This window comes from Solea solea, chromosome 8 (assembly GCF_958295425.1).
Source record: "Solea solea chromosome 8, fSolSol10.1, whole genome shotgun sequence".
NCBI lineage: Eukaryota > Metazoa > Chordata > Actinopteri > Pleuronectiformes > Soleidae > Solea > Solea solea.
The window spans coordinates 397802-417534 of NC_081141.1; the positions used below are offsets into that span (position 1 = coordinate 397802).

Genomic DNA, 19733 nt, shown 5'->3' on the forward strand with positions numbered 1-19733 from the left:
TGTCAGTCAATATAATATCAGAGTAACTGTCGTGCACGTATGAGTCAAACAGAACCCTGAGCCTCAGCCTCCTCTGGGTTAGGGTTAAAAAAAAGAAAAGATGATGGATGTACAGAGACGGAGCAGAGTCATTGTTTCCTGTCTGTCATGTTTCCTGTGGAGCTGCTGTAGGATCATGTGGACGTGGTGGACATGTCCTCGGTGGACACTGGTCAAACCAAACTCCTGTGTGGACATCCCCATCAGTCTGACTCAGTGGCTGTAATAGTTTGCAGATTTTCTGACACTCAGACATAAACATTACTGTTATCATTGAGTGTTGCTATGTGGTAACCACAGTGAAAAGAAGTCACACACAAACACAAACACACACACACAAACACACACATGTGTGTGCCAGCTTGTCTGCTCACACATGTTTTCACACCTTCTTTCCATTTCACCTTTGACCTCCGCTCTCAACATTACAAAGGAAAATCAACATTGTTGTTTCATGTCTACTGTAGACGTGTGTGTTCATTATTAGTAACAAAGGGAAGGCTTCAAAGTTTGCACTAGGGCCCATAATTACTGCATTATGTCACCAATAGAAACATGGCCTCCACAAACAAGGCAATAAAGTACATATGAAAAGCTTAGACTACAACTACAAAAACTTTCATTTGATATTCATACTCGAGTAGTACATATAATTGGATCTTAAAGAATACTTCACGTATACTTCACCTTTTCTCGCTCGTTTACATTTATCTAAGCAGTGGATTAATATTGTAGATTCACTTTTATTACTTCAGCTTTTTATTAATTGACTAATAAATGTTTTCACTAAATGTGTCTGTTGATGTTTGTAATGCTGTTTCCTTCATGGTTGGGTTAGTGAACAGCACCTTTACTTGGTAAATGTTGTACTGATGCAACGACAACTAACAGTAACACCGAATGCAACACAACAGACGACAATGGAGACGACAATGGAGACGCCAATGGAGACTCCAATGGAGACGCCAATGGAGACGACAATGGAGACGACAATGGAGACGCCAATGGAGACGCCAATGCAGACGACAATGCAGACGACAATGGAGACGACAATGGAGACACCAATGGAGACGCCAATGGAGACGACAATGGAGACGACAATGGAGACGACAATGGAGACGCCAGCAGCTCAGTTTGTCAAACTCTGGATGAGAACAGACCGCTGCATATTTACCCTACCGTAGTGTTGTAGTACTCCAGATTGGTCTTGGACTCGAGACCACTTTTTGAAGGTCTCGGTCTCGTCTCGGAATCGACTGCATTTTTACTCAGTCTCGTCTCGGTCTCAGACAAAGCGGACTCTGGATTTTATTTCGAGACCGGTCAAGACCACAACTGTGGGGATATCAATAAATTGCCTGTGCATTTTTGGATGAACGTGTTATTATCATGACTGTGATTTTGTGTAAATTGTATTTCTTCAGGTAAAACCAATAACTTGACTCATTTATCATTTGAAATTTTTGTCACCGTTAACGGCTGTCAACCCTCCCGCCCCCTTTCACACGCCCCCCACAAAAGTGCATGTGAGTGACAGGAGAAGAGTCCGTGAGAAGATGTCAGCCGACTCATCTACTGTATAATAAAATGTGCTTACCTGAACCACAAAGACTTTTTGTGCAGAAATACCTCCAAAAGAAAACACAGCACAACGTGTAAATTCTGCAAAGCGACGCTAACGGAGACGGCTGGGACCACGTCCAACTTTTACTGCCTCGGTCTTGGTCTTGTCTCGGCCTCGACCCCTCAAAGTCCTGGTCTTGTCTTGGTCTCGATACACTGTGGTCTTGGTCTCGACTTGGTCTCGGTTTAGGTGGTCTTGACTACAACACTTGGCTACAGTACGATGTTACCCTGGTACACCACAGGAAGCGTGATCATGAATAGAACAGGTGGTACCGCAATTCAAATAAATCAAATAAATGACAGTTTTCTTTCTTTTTTTATTAAACACCACATGTTTCTTTCATTCAGGAGGGTTAAGGAACAGGCAACACACATGGAAATGAAAGTAAAACAGTAAAGTACAGGAATGTGTAGTCATTTCCTCATTCTGCTGACAGACACTTATTCATTTGTTTTTGCATATTCAACACGGATTAACACTCCTGCCTACAGTGCATGCACGTGGGCACACACACACACACACACACACACACACACACACAGCTCATGTCCAGCAGAACAGGCTACAGCTGCACATGCAGAACTAAGACTAAGGACAGACTGTAGATCACTGACGGGCAAATCAAGTCTCTCACACACTCACAGTTAGACATGCGGTACGTTTACGTCTTATTAAAGGGCACATTCTCTGGTTGAGGCGTGAGCTGTGTTGTCACATGGTTTTAACCCTAACCCTCTCACCCACACACACACACACACATTCTCTGGTTGAGGCGTGAGCTGTGTTGTCACATGGTTTTAACCCTAACCCTCTCACACACACACACACACACATTCTCTGGTTGAGGCGTGAGCTGTGTTGTCACATGGTTTTAACCCTAACCCTCTCACCCACACACACACACACACATTCTCTGGTTGAGGCGTGAGCTGTGTTGTCACATGGTTTTAAGGCAGTTAGGATGAAGTGTTCACTGCACAGGTGATCGTGTCAGTCACAGACGTCTTTAGTGCAAACTAAACACTGTCGGGACTTACATTCATTTCATTTAGTGGTTAGAGCAATGAAGATAATGATGAGGAGAACCACACTTTTTCACAGTGTGGTTGTATGAGGTACTGACATACTGTCCTGTAGTCAGTGCTAGGATTATACAAAATAATATATAATGTAATTTAATATATATGCGTCTGTATCTACAGATTATAATAATCTGAGACTGCAGAGCGACTCCTTCTGCTGCTCTGTCGTCCTCGTGTTGAGCCCGTCTGTAGTTGCTAATGTTAGCCCATTCCCAGCATTTAAAGGTCCAGTGTGTAAAACTTCAAACTATATTAATTTGGCAAAAATTCATAAAAAATAATCAAAGCTGTGTTTTTATACGAGTACAAACATCTGATTGTTTAAATTGTTCACCGTCACTGCAGAATGAACCAGGTCAGCCCTCTGGTTTCTAACAATGGACAAACTATCTTTTTAGTTTTCTTTTGAGGCTTCAAAGGTTCTCAAACACACTGTGAACCTGGTTTTTAAACAGTCTGCGGTGCAGGACCTCGGGGAACATGCAGGTTTGTGGCAGGAAATTCACAACGCTGACACGCAGCCACTAGCCATGAATGTGTTTTTTACATCTGCAGTAAAAGACGCACAACAACACAATCACAGACACAACACTGAAAATGGGAAAAGGTTCAGTGCGAGAGTGTCTTACTGCCCAGTGCAAATAAACTGGAACTGCCCCTTTAATATCAGAATATTGCTGACCATGTAAGAAAGTCACTGTCAGCTGAGCTCAGATCTACATCTGCTGGATTAAAGAACAGAAGGACAGACAGGGACAGGGACAGGGACAGGGACCAGGTCCACAGAGATGAGATGTGAAGCACATTCAAAGCAGAATGTCTGCTCAACGACTTCCTTACTTCATCACAGAGCAGAGCAGAGCAGAGCAGGAATCAGGTGTCAGCTCGTCATACAACCACACTTCACATTCATGTTTACATCACAGATGACTGTTCCTGCACTCACCTCACCACCATTTCAAAATAAAGCCTAAACATAAGTGAGGGCTTTGTCAGTGGTTACACTCTACGACCATGCAGGACTTAGAGTTCATCTGATAACTTTGGGTTTAACCTTGGGTTTTATCACTTTTTATCAAGTTAAATCACCATGGTAACAGATGCTGAACCCCCACATGTTTATATCAGATATTTTGTTTTAAATTGTGAGCTACAACTACAAATGGAATGCATTTCAAGTTCATACGTTCATAAACAGATTAGAACCAGTCAACAGCTGAAATACTGACCAATTACATCACTGTTCACTATCAAGCGTCCACAACAAACAAAATAGAGTTTATCACACTAACTAACTAACTAAATAAATATATATATAAATAAACATCACACTAAGAACTGGGGAAACGGCATCTCAGAGTCAGAGCTCTTAATGTTGAATGTTTGCTGCTGTCTCAGTTTTTCCAGATTACATACAGATTACATACAGTCGTACTGCAATAAATAAAGGTTTAGACTCACTTTACAAACCAAAACAAACTCATTTCCTACTGTTTTAGATGTTGACGCTCACTTTGAAAACCCAGGGTTAAATAAACCAGTTACCAGTTAAATATCAAACATATCCTGAGTGTTTTGAAGTCACTTCATAGTTTGTTTTTCCTCGTCCTGAACATCTCTGAACAAAGGCAGCTTCAACCAAACAAAACACAAACAGCAAATAAATAATAAACCCTCTGTCCTCACTGTAACAGTGTCTCCATCACAATGTGATGTTTCAGTGTGAATATATTGCATTAAGCTCTGAGTTGGATGTGTGTGTGTGTGTGTGTGTGGAATGAATGTAATGACTGAAATATCCTCATGGCTTTAGTTGTACCCACGTACACACACACACGCACACGTGTTGTTTAGCTGAGGAGCTCCAGGTATGTCACAGGTACTTTTCCTTTCTGATTTCCTCTTTCTCCGATCAGCCAGTCACAGTCCATCCCCGGCAGCGTGTAAACTGTGATCAGCTGAGAGACAGACAGAACACACGATAAACACCCGAGCGTTCACACGTCACAATACAAGTTACATTCTTCCTGAAAAAGACTGAAATGTGACATTTGAACACGGACTAGAGAACAGGGATGAGTCGAGGGCGTGGTCAAAATCACCTGATCTGATATCAGACAGGTCAAAGTGTCAAATATCATACGATCGATTGTCATGAGACCAGGGTTGACTCACAGAAACTTGGTCTGCATCAACCACTGTAGATATCATAGACATCATAGACATCATGTATCATAGACATCACAGACATCAGAGACATCATAGACATCATGTATCATAGACATCATAGACATCATGTATCATAGACATCATAGACATCATGTATCATAGACATCATAGACATCATGTATCATAGACATCATGTATCTTAGACATCATGTATCTTAGACATCATGTATCATAGACATCATAGACATCATGTATCATAGACATCATGTATCATAGACATCATGTATCATAGACATCATAGACATCATGTATCATAGACATCATAGACATCATGTATCATAGACATCATGTATCATAGACATCATGTATCATAGACATCATAGACATCATGTATCATAGACATCATGTATCATAGACATCATAGACATCATGTATCATAGACATTATGTATCATAGACATCATAGACATCATGTATCTTAGACATCATGTATCATAGACATCATAGACATCATAGACATCATGTATCATAGACATCATGTATCATAGACATCATAGACATCATGTATCATAGACATCATAGACATCATGTATCATAGACATCATGTATCATAGACATCATAGACATCATGTATCATAGACATCATATACATCATGTATCATAGACATCATGTATCATAGACATCAGAGACATCATGTATCATAGACATCATAGACATCATGTATCAACATCATAGACATCAAAGACATCATGTATCATAGACATCATAGACATCATATAAAAGAGTAAAGATGAAATCTTTCTTTTTTTCACCTGTTATAAACTGTACAGACATGCAGTGTAATCATGCTTCTCTATCTTTCATTTCAAATGCAAAATCTCTCACTTTCTCTATGATTTAATTATCTATCTGTAAACTCCGAGAGCACCTCAGCACTCTTCTCTTGGTCAGCTCTAGTCGTGACCTTCTGAACGCCTCCTAGTGGTTGTTCTTGAATGTTTCCCAGGCTTTGACAGACCATGCACCATGATCACAGAACTTTAAACTTTAAAAAACGTACTCAAACATTCACACACTTTAATGATATTAAGAGTAAAACATTCATAGTTTAATGATTTTAAGAGTATGCAGTCAGTAAAGAAATGAGGAATGTCATTGTTACTGTTAAACAGCTGTCATTGTGTCTCCTTGTTCTTTTGTGTATCATCTACATGTTTTATACAGCTTTGGCTGCGACCTTGACCAGATCTCCCTTTCTAAAAGAGATATCTAATCTCAATGGGACTTCTTAGTTAAATAAAGGTGAATAAATGAATAAATGAATACATCTTTCACAGTGTTGCTGGGTAAGGTACGTGATGTGATCCAGCCTGGGATCCGCACACTGTTTCTAACTGAAAACATGTAATAAAATATACACCTGCTGAAGTACTCACATGGGAACATGATCAACATGATCAAAATGATCTTTTTCCAGTTCTGTGTGGTAACAGGAGTGAGCAGACACAGGTCTACTGCTGCTCGCTTCACTAAGTTTATGTCACTAATATAAATCCATAGGAAGGATTTCAAACACTGAAGTCAACTATCATATTTCCTTCATGGACTTTGGTGCAGAAAATGTCTCCACATAAGTACGACCAGTGGCTGACAGTAGTGATCAAACAGTGATGAAACCTCACCTCGTCAGCGAGAAGGGAGAGCTCACTGGAGTCAGCCGCATCATAATCATAAAGGACTTTGGCTTTGCGGGTGCCTGTAGCTGGTGCCTGAACCTCCTCAATCTTCAGTGTATCTTTGTCCACAGGGCTGCTGATGTCTTCAGCTGCGCCGCCAGCAGCAGCAGCAGCAGCCATGGAATGACTGGAGTTCAGTGCAAAAGCATTGGGAAGCCTAAGGAAAGCAGGAAGGTTTGATGGTCAGAACACACAGTTCACTGACAGTGAAGGAAGAATAGCTGCGACCTGAGTGGCAGCTGTTGGTGATCAGATTAATAAAGAATGAAGCAAAAACAAGCATCATTATATACAAGCACTTAGGTTTATTTCATATTGATCTTTCAATCTCTGCTCTTTAAGTTTATAATATATGAGCTCATACACGGTTCCTGTTTGGGAAACACCAGAAAACACCAGAAAACACCAGAAGTCACAGCAGACAGTGACACACGAGTCATACTCACACATCTTCATCTGAGCTGAGGGCATGGATATGAAAAGGTCATCACAAAAGGAGAACCTGACTCAATAACCAACATTTCTGTAATGGTGAGACCATCTTATCCAAACCAGTAATACAGTAATTCCATCTTATTAGCACATTAATTAAGGTTATAAATTCACAAAGTTGTAGAAGTTCATTTGAGCAGTGTCAGAAACATTTGACTGACAGCTGAAAACTCATAACCTCCCACCTTCTTCTCACCTTTCCAGCTCTTTCTGGAGCTCTTGCATGTGGAAATGACACTGCTTATAGTAAGCAGCCTGAGCCTCAACAAACTCATGCAGGCAGCGCAGGTGGTTCACCTGCACGTCAACACAAACACAAACACAACAATCACAAGCTATGATTACTTATGTAGTATATACAGTACATTCATCCAAGTACACGTGGATGTTGACGGAGTTGTGTGAGACATACGTGTGTGCTGCTAATGCCCTCCAGAAGCAGCTGTGTGACTTCAGCCTGACGGTCAAACTCTGTTTGTGCCACTCTGAGTTCATGTTCAGCCTGAAAGCACAAAAATAAAGTTACAAACATGAACATGTTTTTACGACAGTGAGCACAGACCGCTCTGATCATTCTTTCATGATTGTTTAGTCTAACGTCCTCTTCCTCTCAGTTGATCCTTCTGTACTGTACTCAGGTTATGTTTATGTTGTGATTGACTTTTGTTCAAATTGTAAATTTTTATCAGCGTACGTGTCAGATGTCAATCAAAGGGTGCAGGTTTGCGTAATCGATCACAAGAGTCATGTGCTCCCATGTGTCCGCCCCTAAACAAAAAGTCAAAAGTCAGGTTGACTCACTCACGCAGAGTTCAGCTCCGCCTTCGTAGCTGAAGCTTGTGCGTGAGTGAGTGTTGGCGGTCTCTCTCTCTTTCATGTTTATTTGACATGCTTTTATTGTGACGTGTGCGTGTTGTAAGGACAGTTTATCAGAAAGTTGAAGATGTAATGTTGCAGGTCTGGAAAAATGATGTTAGGATAAGATCTTCAGTGAGGTTCTGTGATATGTTTCAATCTCTGTGGACGGTTATATACTTAAAAGTAAAGTGCCTTGAGATCATCTATGTAATGAACTGGCTATGATTCACCTCTCATACAGAAAAGCAAAGGTTGAAGGAGGCTGTACTCACTTTTTCCACTTCCTCTGTCCACAGCTGAGACCCAAAAAAGAAGAAAAACACAACTTAACACGAGGTCACTGGTGTGGCTTTACTTCACACTGTCTCTGATAAGTGAAAGAACAGCATTGATTATTCTTGGTTTGGCTCCTGTCACACGTGACAAACTCCAGACACTTACAAAGAGAAGGTGAAACTGGTATTATTGATTATTATACATGCTACAATCATGTACAACAATAATGTTGAATTGTTATAATTGCTAAATGATATGCATATGATTCTGTTCAACACCTTAAAGTCATTTCTTCATTTTAAATGGAATATATGGAATATATATATACAATATATATATATTGTATATGGAATGAAGATTAGTGTTGTATCTATCCTGTATCTTCCTTTGACACATTGATAGGACACGAAACATACCTTTCACCTAGTGCTGGCCAACATATACATATACTGTACACATATATATATATATGTATATACATATATACGTATATATGTATATATATATGTATATTTATTTATATTGGGATAAAGCCTAAAAATATCCAGATATTATTTATGAGCCATATCACCCAGCCTTAATAGTAAAATAAAATATTAATTTCAATTATATCGTGATAAATTTCAAATGCTCTATATTGCCCAGCCCGACTTTGACTTGTGTATTTTATTTTATTTTTTTTTCATAGTCAATGATCTCAACTTAAAAACTCGGGTTTACAAACCATGTAAAGGTAGTTTTTGGACCTTACCGCAGAGGCACTGGCAGACAGCACATAGTTGCGGGGTCTGGTCTCTTGAAAATCTGGAGCCATCTGCACAGACAGGAGAATATTTCACATGTGCATCACTGTGGAAACCATGGAAACCATGGAAACCATGCTTCAGCAAACACAAGGCAAAAAAACACAGAAAGAAAAAGAAAGCAGAGCAGAAATGAAAGCATGAACATGAGGAGTTACTCACAGAAAACTGAATTCCTCAGTCTTTATATTATAGTGTCAGGAGCTGATTATTCAGTACTTTCATACATCAAATGACACCAATATGGTATCAGTGCACTTACTGTACATGATGATGAGATGGGGCAACAGATGATTTCATTGTGCATTTCAATAACATTTTAAAAATATTTCATTAATTAATGTAACCCAGTAGCTGATGTGCAACACTGTTCACAGCCACAGACATAACATACTGTATACAACGTCTCTTCACAGCCGTTTTCATAAGAAGTGAAGATGTTGTGAGTCGAGGACGAGGAAACAGTCGAGGATTAATGTTAAAGTGCATGTATTTTACAATAATTAATAAACCTTTGTTTTATTTGTAAAACAAGAATTCTGACCTTAAATATCTTGTTTTGTTGTGATGAGTCAGCGTTCTCTGAAGTGAAACCAGGGAAAGTTGATCAGATATATTCAGTCTATTCAGCTCTGAGGATTTGATTTTAAACCCTGTTTCAGGAGCTTTTTTTCTGCCAGCGTCTGATGTTTGATGTTCGTCATGTTTTAATGATTCCATTCATTCAAAATAACGTTGTTTAGCGGCAGTTTCAGAGGGGAGGAGTTGGCTGTCAGAACGACGTGACGCACTGAACTAGACACAGTGACGGTAAAGAGTCACTGACAGTGTGATGTCACCATGCTCAGCAACTGTCCACACATCATTCAGTTCAACAGCAAAACAAAGGAAGCCTAAAGAAAAGCACAAGAGGTTTTAAAGTGTATTTGCACCTTTTGTCATTTATTCCAAGATGACGGGAGACAGAGGAAGGAACATTGTTTATTGCACCTTTGTTCTGTAGAAGTGCAAATACACTTTCAAGTCAGTCTTAATACAATAAGATGCAAATGTCCTTATGGTCAACAATGATGTCTTTAAATGTGCGTTATAAATAAAATGGATTGGATTAGGATTTGTATCCACACAATAAAGGAAAATATTAAAATTTGGTTACAGGCACAAAGCCTTTCAAATTTAGAAAGAAGCCATTGATATTGTTCAACTAATCCACCTGTAATGTTCTAACGTATAATGCCGGCTGTAGATACTCGTCTGCTCTCAGCCCTGCTGCTGTAACAAGTGTGGGATCAATAAAATCTAATCTAATCTAATCTAATCTAACCTTGACAGATGAATGTCACTGTTGATCAGTGTTTGTAAAGAATTCTTTCTTCACAACTTTTAAATCTCCTCAGCAGAGTTTGAGGAGGAGTTCTGCTAACTGTGGCCGTCCACACAAAAATGACTTTTGAAATCATACTGGAGTTTGATCCACATGAAAGCAGCACCACACCGCTCTCTTACTGTTGCATTCTGCTGCTTATCTTTGTCATCTTCCTCTTTGTGTCTTTGGTCTGTAACTTATTCGCTTTCTTCTTTCTGTGTCTGTTTCCTGTGATTGTTTACATTGTAATGTATATACAGGTATGTGATGTATCTACAGCGTTTAGAGTGGTTTTTTCCTGTTTCTGTGTGAATACAACGTTAGACACACCTAAAAAAATCTTAAAGCGAAGACTGGAACTGTTTTCAGTCTTTACTCCACAGTTGTAATTGAATGTTTCTCATGTTCTCAGAGGACGATCTCTACATTTGTTTTACATGGACATGGATACATCACATCGATCTCTTCCTTGGTGACCTTGCTGTCATAGGAATCTTCTCCCTCTTCCCTACGTCACCTCACTAATGTATTCATTGTCAAACAGTCTAATGTCCAGAGACACGGGCGTTCTCAAGTCCAGTCCCTTTGGACACTCTGTAGACTTCAGTGCATGTCTGATCACAGCTCGAGTCACAAAGCAAACATTAGATGTTATAGTTCTTTCACTAAGATCCAAAAGTAGAAATAAAGATGAACTGAACCATAACATCAGTGACTTGACAATGACTTTGCCTCTCTGACAGTTTCCAGCTGCTGTTGAATGAATGGCTCAGGAAATCAATTCAAAGCCAGTGAAATGGGAGGAGTAAAAGTGACACGTGCATCATACTGAAAATCTGAAATCATGTCTTTAATACTCACTTCCCCCTCGTACTGAAAAGGAATGTGAATACAGGAATGTGAATACAGAGCCAGTTAGTCATGGTTAACGACACCAGCACTGCATTACAATGATGAGGAGGATTGAGAGGAAAGGAAGGTCTCACCGCAGCTTTAGCCTCGCTCATCTTGGCCCTCTTCAGACGAGCCTTACAAGCATCCAGGTCCAGACGCAGATTCTCCAGAAGACGCCGTTCTTTCTGATCATGGAGGGACAGGAACAGATGTTCTCATCAGCGGACAACAAAAGACAACCACACTCTGATTGATCTCAATAACGGGTCATTAGATAGGGATCTAATTTGCTTTGTATGTGAGTAAAATGTTGACAGCAGTTTTCAGTCCTGATGCTCTGAAACAAAACTTATGAAAATATATTGTATACTTTTCATTATCCTTTCACATTTATATCAGGAGATGAGTCGGCTCCATGGAGACCACCATGTTTTTACAATAGACCACAATGGACAAACTAATTGAACGCTACATGGATTGTCCAACACAACTGGAAGGGAAGAGTGTTGTGAGGGTTATTTAGCTGCTACCAATAACTGATTTTACACACTATACCTTTAACTGAACAAAACATGAGCTGGTTCATGTCCATCCTCACAGGTGAGAGCTAAGCTAACTTAAGTTTCTGGGCCGAGCTTCCATTTCTTATGTCTGCTGGATTAATCGTGGATTACTGTGGCAGAGACCATAATGAATGAGCTCCCTCATGTGACACAGAGATGTACTGCAGTACATGGTGTATACTGTATATACTCTACAGCTGTCAACATAACACTTGTGAAGAGGTACACAGCAGCTTTACAGCTGTTTTGTTTACAGTATAACACAGTAACGATTAGTAAAGTAGGCAACATAGATTCCTTATGAAATGAAAGAATTAAAACACGTCTAAAACAAGAGGTGATACATCTTCAGCTTTGAAGTCCAGCTGACTACAAACAAAGGTTGAGACAATTCTGCAGATTTGTTGGTGTGGTGTTTCCAGACTCACTGAAATGGTCTTCCAGTCTCCTTCCAGGAAGTTCCTCAGGGGGCTGAGATAGCTGATGCTTGATGTGTGGATGAAATCCCTCTCTGCTGCTCCTAATCTTCTCTCACAGTCTCCCACTGTGATTAAAGTGCTCCCTGCACATTCATTCACACATTACAGCCAGAATCAGCCAAACCTCCACTCTCCTCCCAGCTTTAGCTGAACACGCATTACGTGAAAGGCCCTGATCCTCAGTCTTAGTCATGGTTACAGTATAATGATTTTACATCAATATTCGATCCAGTGGTAATTGAACAGATACTGATACCTAGTATCGTATCAGCTCATTCCAAAAAAAAAAAGTCCAACTTTTTGAGGAAAAGCAACAGTAAGGTCGAGGTGGACGGGGTCAATATAAACTGATAATAAGTCAAAAGTCTTAATGATGCCACTGCGCTAACACAAGCTGCAGACACAATGTTACTGGATGGTTAGTGACACATTTTTTATGTTGCACAATCTTCTTATCGCTGCGAAGTAGGACTGTGAAGCAGTAACCACACACACACTTACCATATGGACTTCCCGCACCAAACTCCTCTGCTGCATCCTGCATATATTGACCGAGCAGCTCTCCATTGGTAATCCTGGACGGGGCCTTCCTGTCCAACTTTTCATAGAGAAACTCTTCAATTCTGGTACCTGCACACAACGTTCAAAGGCACAGATTGTATTACTGTGTTTAACCATGGTGAAAAATGAAGATCCAGTACTGGTGGTTATATTCATTTAAGACAGAAGAACACCTGAGAATACACAGGGTTTTGTGTGTGTGTCCACAACTCCAATCAAGAGGACACGTCCACGTCCCCCTGCATCCATTTCCATTTCCGTCCACATTCTCGACTTGCTCGGCGCGTTAAAAATGGAAAAGAAAACTCCTAATTGCCTTCATTTATTCACATTTCTGGTAAAGTTTCCCTGACAGTAGCGCCGTTCCCGAGACGCCACATGACTGCGCTTTGCTGTGCTCGTACGCAGCTGTGACGTCACTCTGAGAAATGTTTGTATTTTTTGTTGCAGTACCCGGACGTGGCCACCATGACAAAATTGTCTTCAAGGCAGAGGGGGCGGTGCTCTATCCAGTTCTTATAATACATCCATGGTTTGCACAGACAGACACAAGACAAACACTGCAACACTAACAAGATGGTGTGTGTTGACGATTTGTTCCAGTATGACATGTGAGAGGAAATGTGAAGAGCACGAGTGGGAACTGTTGAAATGTGAGCAACCAAACCCCAAAACCTTCTGTTTCTCTTTTCTCTATGTTGAGCTGCTCCATTTCCTTTCCTCTGTCCATCACACTTTCAGAAAAGGTGAAACATGATGCTGTGGTTTTCTGTCCATGTTCCAAAATTAAATCTAATAACTTTTCACTCTACAGACAAAAAACATGACTGTGAACATTAGTATGTAAATGCTAAATGATCTGAAAACAACAAACACATGGGACAAAAAACAAAACAACCATGAACAATAATATAACTATAACTATAATAATAACTTCATTTAAATGATAATACTATTTTGAGCTACAATTTTCTATCATTAACAACTTGTGTTCATTTCATTTATTTTTCAGTAAAGACTGGAGCACTTCTGATCACAACTCTAAATAATATTTCCAACATTTTTAAAGAGAAGACCTTATAAAAAATGGATTTGTATGGTGAAGGTCTCATTGAAGATTCTAACCAAGCGTGTTCCTGTCTCTGAGAGCTTCATTTTCATCATTTCGTCTGTTTGTGAAGCTGATGCTAAATGCTGCAGGTTTTGTTTCATCAGTACTAAGAATATTCTCTTAAAAGCATTAACACTTTACTTAACACCTTTTCAGGGAGAATGAAAATGGTTTTTTTTTTCTAACCATTCCCACATTTTACATGTAAAATGTAAAGTTAGACAGTTAGAAGTGCACACACCCTTAGTCTACATTTGTTTCTTTAACAGTCTTGTTTACCTTCCAAATAGTGCATGTTCTACATCTAATGGTTACATACAGCACACAGCCGACAGGCTCACACGCCCCTTCACACCTGCCATTAAACGTCAAGTTCAGACAAATGCTAATGACAGAAAACCCAGTTATCAAGCTTCACCTTCAAATCTGAGATGCAACAATCCTCTAAAGCTGTGTTTCCATGGAGTAGAAGAGCCCACACCCACCTGTCAAGCACAGGTACTGTTCTCACACCTGACCGTACCGTACTGGACCCAACCCAAACACACCATGGAAACACAGCATAATATACAGTGGAATGGAACATAAACCTAAAAGAGCCATGAACATTCAACTGTTTCCCCTTCATTAAGAGGACAGTACTGAAGTGATCTGTTCATCACAGCTTTCCACAGCAGTCGAGAGGCACAATACTCACCAGTGTGATCAACTGTAGCATGGAGAATCAAAAAGTCACATGTTAGAGCTCCCCACTGCCCTGCATGACATCCCATAATACTCTGAGCGCTCTTGAATGCTAACAATGCTGGCTAACCTCTGGTTTTACTGCATGTTTTAGCCTTTTAACAACAACTGCTACTATTATCTTTATGTGTTTGTGTTGAAGCTGAAATGAGACATTTGAGAATATCTTCATTTTTTGGTTTGTAAACATTTTTCTACATTTGGTGACATTTCATGAAGCAAACGATTCATCGAGAAAATAATCGACAGACGGTGAAAATATTGGTTAGTTCCAGCTCGACATGGTGGTGGCAGTAGTGAGCAGAGCAGAGAAAAGACTGCAGGGAGTGAACAAGGATGTCGAGCAGGGGCCAAAAACATCACCACCATAACAATACACACACAATTGGTGTGTATATTCATAATCATATAAAGATTACACAGAAAACACTGTGTCGTTTGGACAATGCATAATTAATGTGTTAGACACTAAACCATTCTTATTGAATCACTAAGTGGATGTAAATGAATACATTTGTGAAATACACCAAATATGATATTGATTAAAATTATATTTATAAAAGTCTCTTAAAGCCCAAGTATTTTTGTTATAGCAGAGTTCATTGTTCATTGTTTCTAAATACCCTTCATTTAACATTAAAAAGCCAAAGAAATGTAGAAAGAAAGGTAATAAGTGTATTTTAAACATGTAATACAGATCATTACATGCTTAGAGTCCAGAGAAACAACCTGTGTGCAGCTTTCTATCCCATACACCTCATATATGTGGATATAGCTTAAAACATATTTAGATATCATTTATACGCCATATTGCCCAGTCTTATAGAAATATTGATTCGTTTTATATTGTGAAAATATCAATATTTTCATGATCGCCCAGATTTATATTCAAAAATTGGCTTTGCAAATATTTCATGAATATTGTACATATTCAAAAAGTATTCACAACACCTTTGTATAGTTGTGTGAATGAACTGTAACTTTCACTATACATGGAGACTTGTGAATTATACGACAATGTTAAATATGCCAAGAAAATCCAAATGCATAAAATACTACAGCCATGAATATGGTCAGTGATTGTAGCACAGGAATGACACATGAAGGAATGTCTGTCTGTCTGTCTGCCTGCCTGTCTGTCTGCCTTGTTAGGTGAGTTTGTGTCACTGAGGTGAATCAGACACCGCAGTCACATAATGACACGTCTGATCTTACTGATGGAGGCAGCAGTGGATCAACAACTCCTGTGAGCCGTGATGTTAAACGGCTGATTTACCTCTTTGGACTTTGGTGTGGTAGAGAAAACAGTTTTAAAAGCAACACAAATGTCCATTTCCTGACAGAATGGGCATTTATTTCATTAGGTGAGCCTTTTGTTAAGTGGCTGAACTCTGTGTTTCCTCTCTGAGGACCAGCCACGGAGAAAACACAGGTTCTAAAACTAATACTAGTACTAATACTGCGTTGTCCGATCTGGTAACAGATGAAACCCATAATTACTACAAATATTATGTGCGACAGAGAAGAACTTTAAAGTTCAAATACAGGTGATATCACTGTCAAAGGAGTTCATACAATGCTGATTAAGCTCATCAGTCGCCCAGTGACATTCCCTTACTGCACACAGGAAGTGATTGTTTCTCTCTCTCTCTCTCTAAAGTCTCCTGTGATTGGTCCAAATCTCCTGTGAGGAGACAGAAGTAGTAAAGTGCTGGACTCTATAACATCACAGCAAGCCTGCCGACTGTACCTTTAACTAAAATAACCCGTGTGTGTGTGTGTGTGTGTGTGTGTGTGTGTGTGTCATACTGGGGTTGGGCTGCAGCAGGACTTCTGTCTGTCTGTAGATTTTCTCAGTCCAGAGTTTGGTGCAGTCTGCACGGCCCATCAGGTTTTCAAAATGAGCGTCCAGCTCGGTCTTCTCTGCCTGACCCAGCTTCTCCTCTGTGAACTGAGGCACAGACACACACAGACACACACAGACACACACAGACACACATTCAGGTCTCCATTACTTTATTAAATCAATAATAAAAAGTAGAGGTCGTCCTGGTATTTTTCTATTCTTTATAAATCAGTGCTTAATATGTGATGATGTTTTTGCCAATATTATACTTTTCTTTTTTGTCTCCTCCATCTGATGACATGTAACAGTTTAATAACAAATGACATACAAAGTTGCTCAACCTGCAAACATTTATTACACACTAACACTAGTGGTCTGTCTCTCTCCAGTCTGCATTTTAAGAGTCTTTATACATTTAAGAAATAAACAAACCAGGTCATCTTAAACTTGATCAAGTTTAAGATGAAACATAATGTTTTAGTGATTAAGCAGCATTTGTCAAGTTTCTGGAAACAAAAAAGTGTTAAATTACATATAGATAGAATACTCTATACTATACTATAGTGTAACCACTTGTATTGTATTAAAAAAATAAGAAAAGCAGACATGTCCTCCTTACACCAAGCAAGCCACAAATAAATAAACAAACAATCACAAAATAAAAAAGTAATTATAAGGGAAAGCTAAGGAAAAATTAAATTATTCTTCCATGAAGAAATTAGACAGATCTACATGTACATTTGATATCTATGACTGATATTATGTAAATAAATGTATCATCATATATAAAAGACAGTAGACACAAAGAGAAATCAACATGCTTCTCCCTCCATTTAGAAAAAGGTTCCAGCATTTATTCCAGTGTTTTTTAAAGAATTTAATTTGTAAAGAAGGCAAAACATTGTGACCCAAGACACAATATAAAAGAGCAAGTAGTGACTCATTCACAGCCATGTCTGTCCCACGAGCCGTACGTTTGACACCCCTGCGCTAAAGTAGTCATGATGAATGACAAACAGTGTGTTTAACAGGGAGACAGAGCAATGGAGCATGTTTCAATCATTTAGAGCTGCAACTATCCATTATTTATCATAATCGATGGGTCATTTAATTTCCCCAGTATTTGTGTCATCCATAAAATGTCAGAAATCAGTGTTTACCAAGCCTCCGACCACAAACCAAAATCATTCACAATGATCTCTCTGTTTTATGGGGCAAAGAAACCAGAAAATAATCACATTTAAGAAGCTTAAAAATCTGAGAAGTTGATTTAATGACAAAAAACAACACTTAAACCAAATAATTGGTTATTAAAATAGTTGATGGTTAATTTAGTAATCGATGCATCAATTCATTCTTGCAGTTCTACAGTCATTGCAAAATTATTTGGACTGACTTCAACAAATATTTGGTCAATAATGGAGTGAAATTCCTGAAACAAAACAAATATTATCTTTGCAAGCCTTGTGTATTTTGTAAAACTGGCTCAGAAAAACTATAAATGTATTCCATGGTAAATTCTTCAAGAGTTATGTGGACTATGACTTTATTCTACTCTATTTCTCTGTCATAATTATATTTATTGCACTATCTTGTTATCATTTTAAAGAATGAACAGCACCAGACTAGATGAGATTGACACTTGAAATGTTGTAATGAATTAAGATTAAATCACATAAAGCGTTGTTTATTATTATTATTGTTATTTTAAGAAAGGGTGACATGCATAAAAATAGAAACATCATTTATTATTAAATCTTATTTGTGTGGAAAGTGTAATATTCATAATTGAAAACCCAAGAAGTGACTGGACTTCATTAACGCACAAATACTCTTTTGGCTTATTCTTCTTGTTTTGCTTGTTTGTTTGTTCTTTACATAATCGTTGAAAATATAAAGTCCATAAAAGCTGAATAAAGAAAAGGTGAAGACTTTAACTATTAACGCCTTCTTCGTACTTGTCGCCAGCAAACTGATGCTAGTTACCATGCTAAGCTATCTTGCTAGCTTGACAGCTAGCTAATGTTGTCGCTGTGTTATGTGACGGTGTCACGTGAGTCAGCAGTTACAGCGGCAGCAGCATTAACATGTGTGTGTGTGTGAGCTATGAGAGCGTGAACTCCGCACAGAGACACCGTGAGACACCGTGAGCGACGGTGAGACACCGTCGGTGAGACACCGGGAACCGCGGCGGCTGCGGAGGGACTGTACCTGCACGGCTCGTGAGAAGAACACTCCCGCACCACACGCTAGCTTCTTCACGTTGAATTCCATCTTGTGTGTGTGTGTGTGTGTGTGTGTGCGCGCGCTGCTGTAGCTGTAGCGGTCGTTAGCCTGACGGTTGATGTGACGTCCCTGTCTCCAAACACTATCATCACCACACACACACACACACACACGCCGAGACAACCACGTGACCACCACTGACGACGCCTCATTACGTAAACAACAGCCGACACGATTCACGTTAAAGGTCCATTGTTGTAATGAGTGACTTTTGCTCTGTAGCCACAAAAGTTCCCTTTTTGAAAGACATTATGAATAATGTTTGTTTTTAATGTGGAACACGATACATGATAACAGCTATTCTTCACCAAATACTGAGTCATGCTTTTGCGACACACAAATGGGCTTCCGTACATTTATATGTCAGTAATAGAAATACTTACTTTCTGGCTGAGCACTAGAACAGGAAGTCACGTGGTGTAAGGCTCACGTGCACGATCACTGCTCCGTGTCAGGATAATAAACTCACATCAACACTAGAGTCACTGAGAAGTTTATTTAGTGAGATTTTTAACTTTGCACACAGAGAGAAAGCCCCGCGTTAACAGGGCATCAAAAAATTGAGTTATACTCTTATTGCTCCTCTCCACGGAAATCTTTAGTAAAAGGCGAAAGATTTTTACGATCTGAAGAGAAACAAGAGTGATCTACTGTTCACCTGTTACCGCGGACCAAGCCATTCTCTGTCACACCTTCTTCACTTACGGTTCACTTTACAACACTTTACGTCAAACATTGTTTTTACATTCACGACACGACAATATTCACTCTTTAATCACAACAAGTCACTCAAATATTCAC

The 19733-nt window shown here is 39.3% G+C and overlaps 1 protein-coding gene and 1 non-coding gene across 2 annotated transcripts; both read right to left on the bottom strand.

Moving 5' to 3' along the window:
* Positions 1-3273: 3273 nt before the first annotated feature.
* Positions 3274-19041, bottom strand: LOC131464024 (endophilin-B2-like). Its single transcript, XM_058636265.1, has 11 exons — positions 18858-19041; positions 16610-16751; positions 12886-13014; positions 12334-12467; positions 11435-11527; positions 9031-9093; positions 8276-8299; positions 7558-7647; positions 7342-7442; positions 6600-6810; positions 3274-4706 (listed from the first exon to the last, which is right to left on the bottom strand). The coding sequence occupies exons 1-11, from the start codon at positions 18918-18920 to the stop codon at positions 4599-4601; spliced, it is 1158 nt and encodes a 385-aa protein (XP_058492248.1). The 5' UTR covers positions 18921-19041; the 3' UTR covers positions 3274-4598.
* Positions 19042-19464: 423 nt separating this feature from the next.
* On the bottom strand, positions 19465-19578 carry LOC131464731 (U5 spliceosomal RNA). The gene has a single exon (XR_009241230.1). It is a non-coding gene; the product is annotated as a U5 spliceosomal RNA (small nuclear RNA).
* Between the last annotated feature and the right edge of the window lie 155 nt (positions 19579-19733).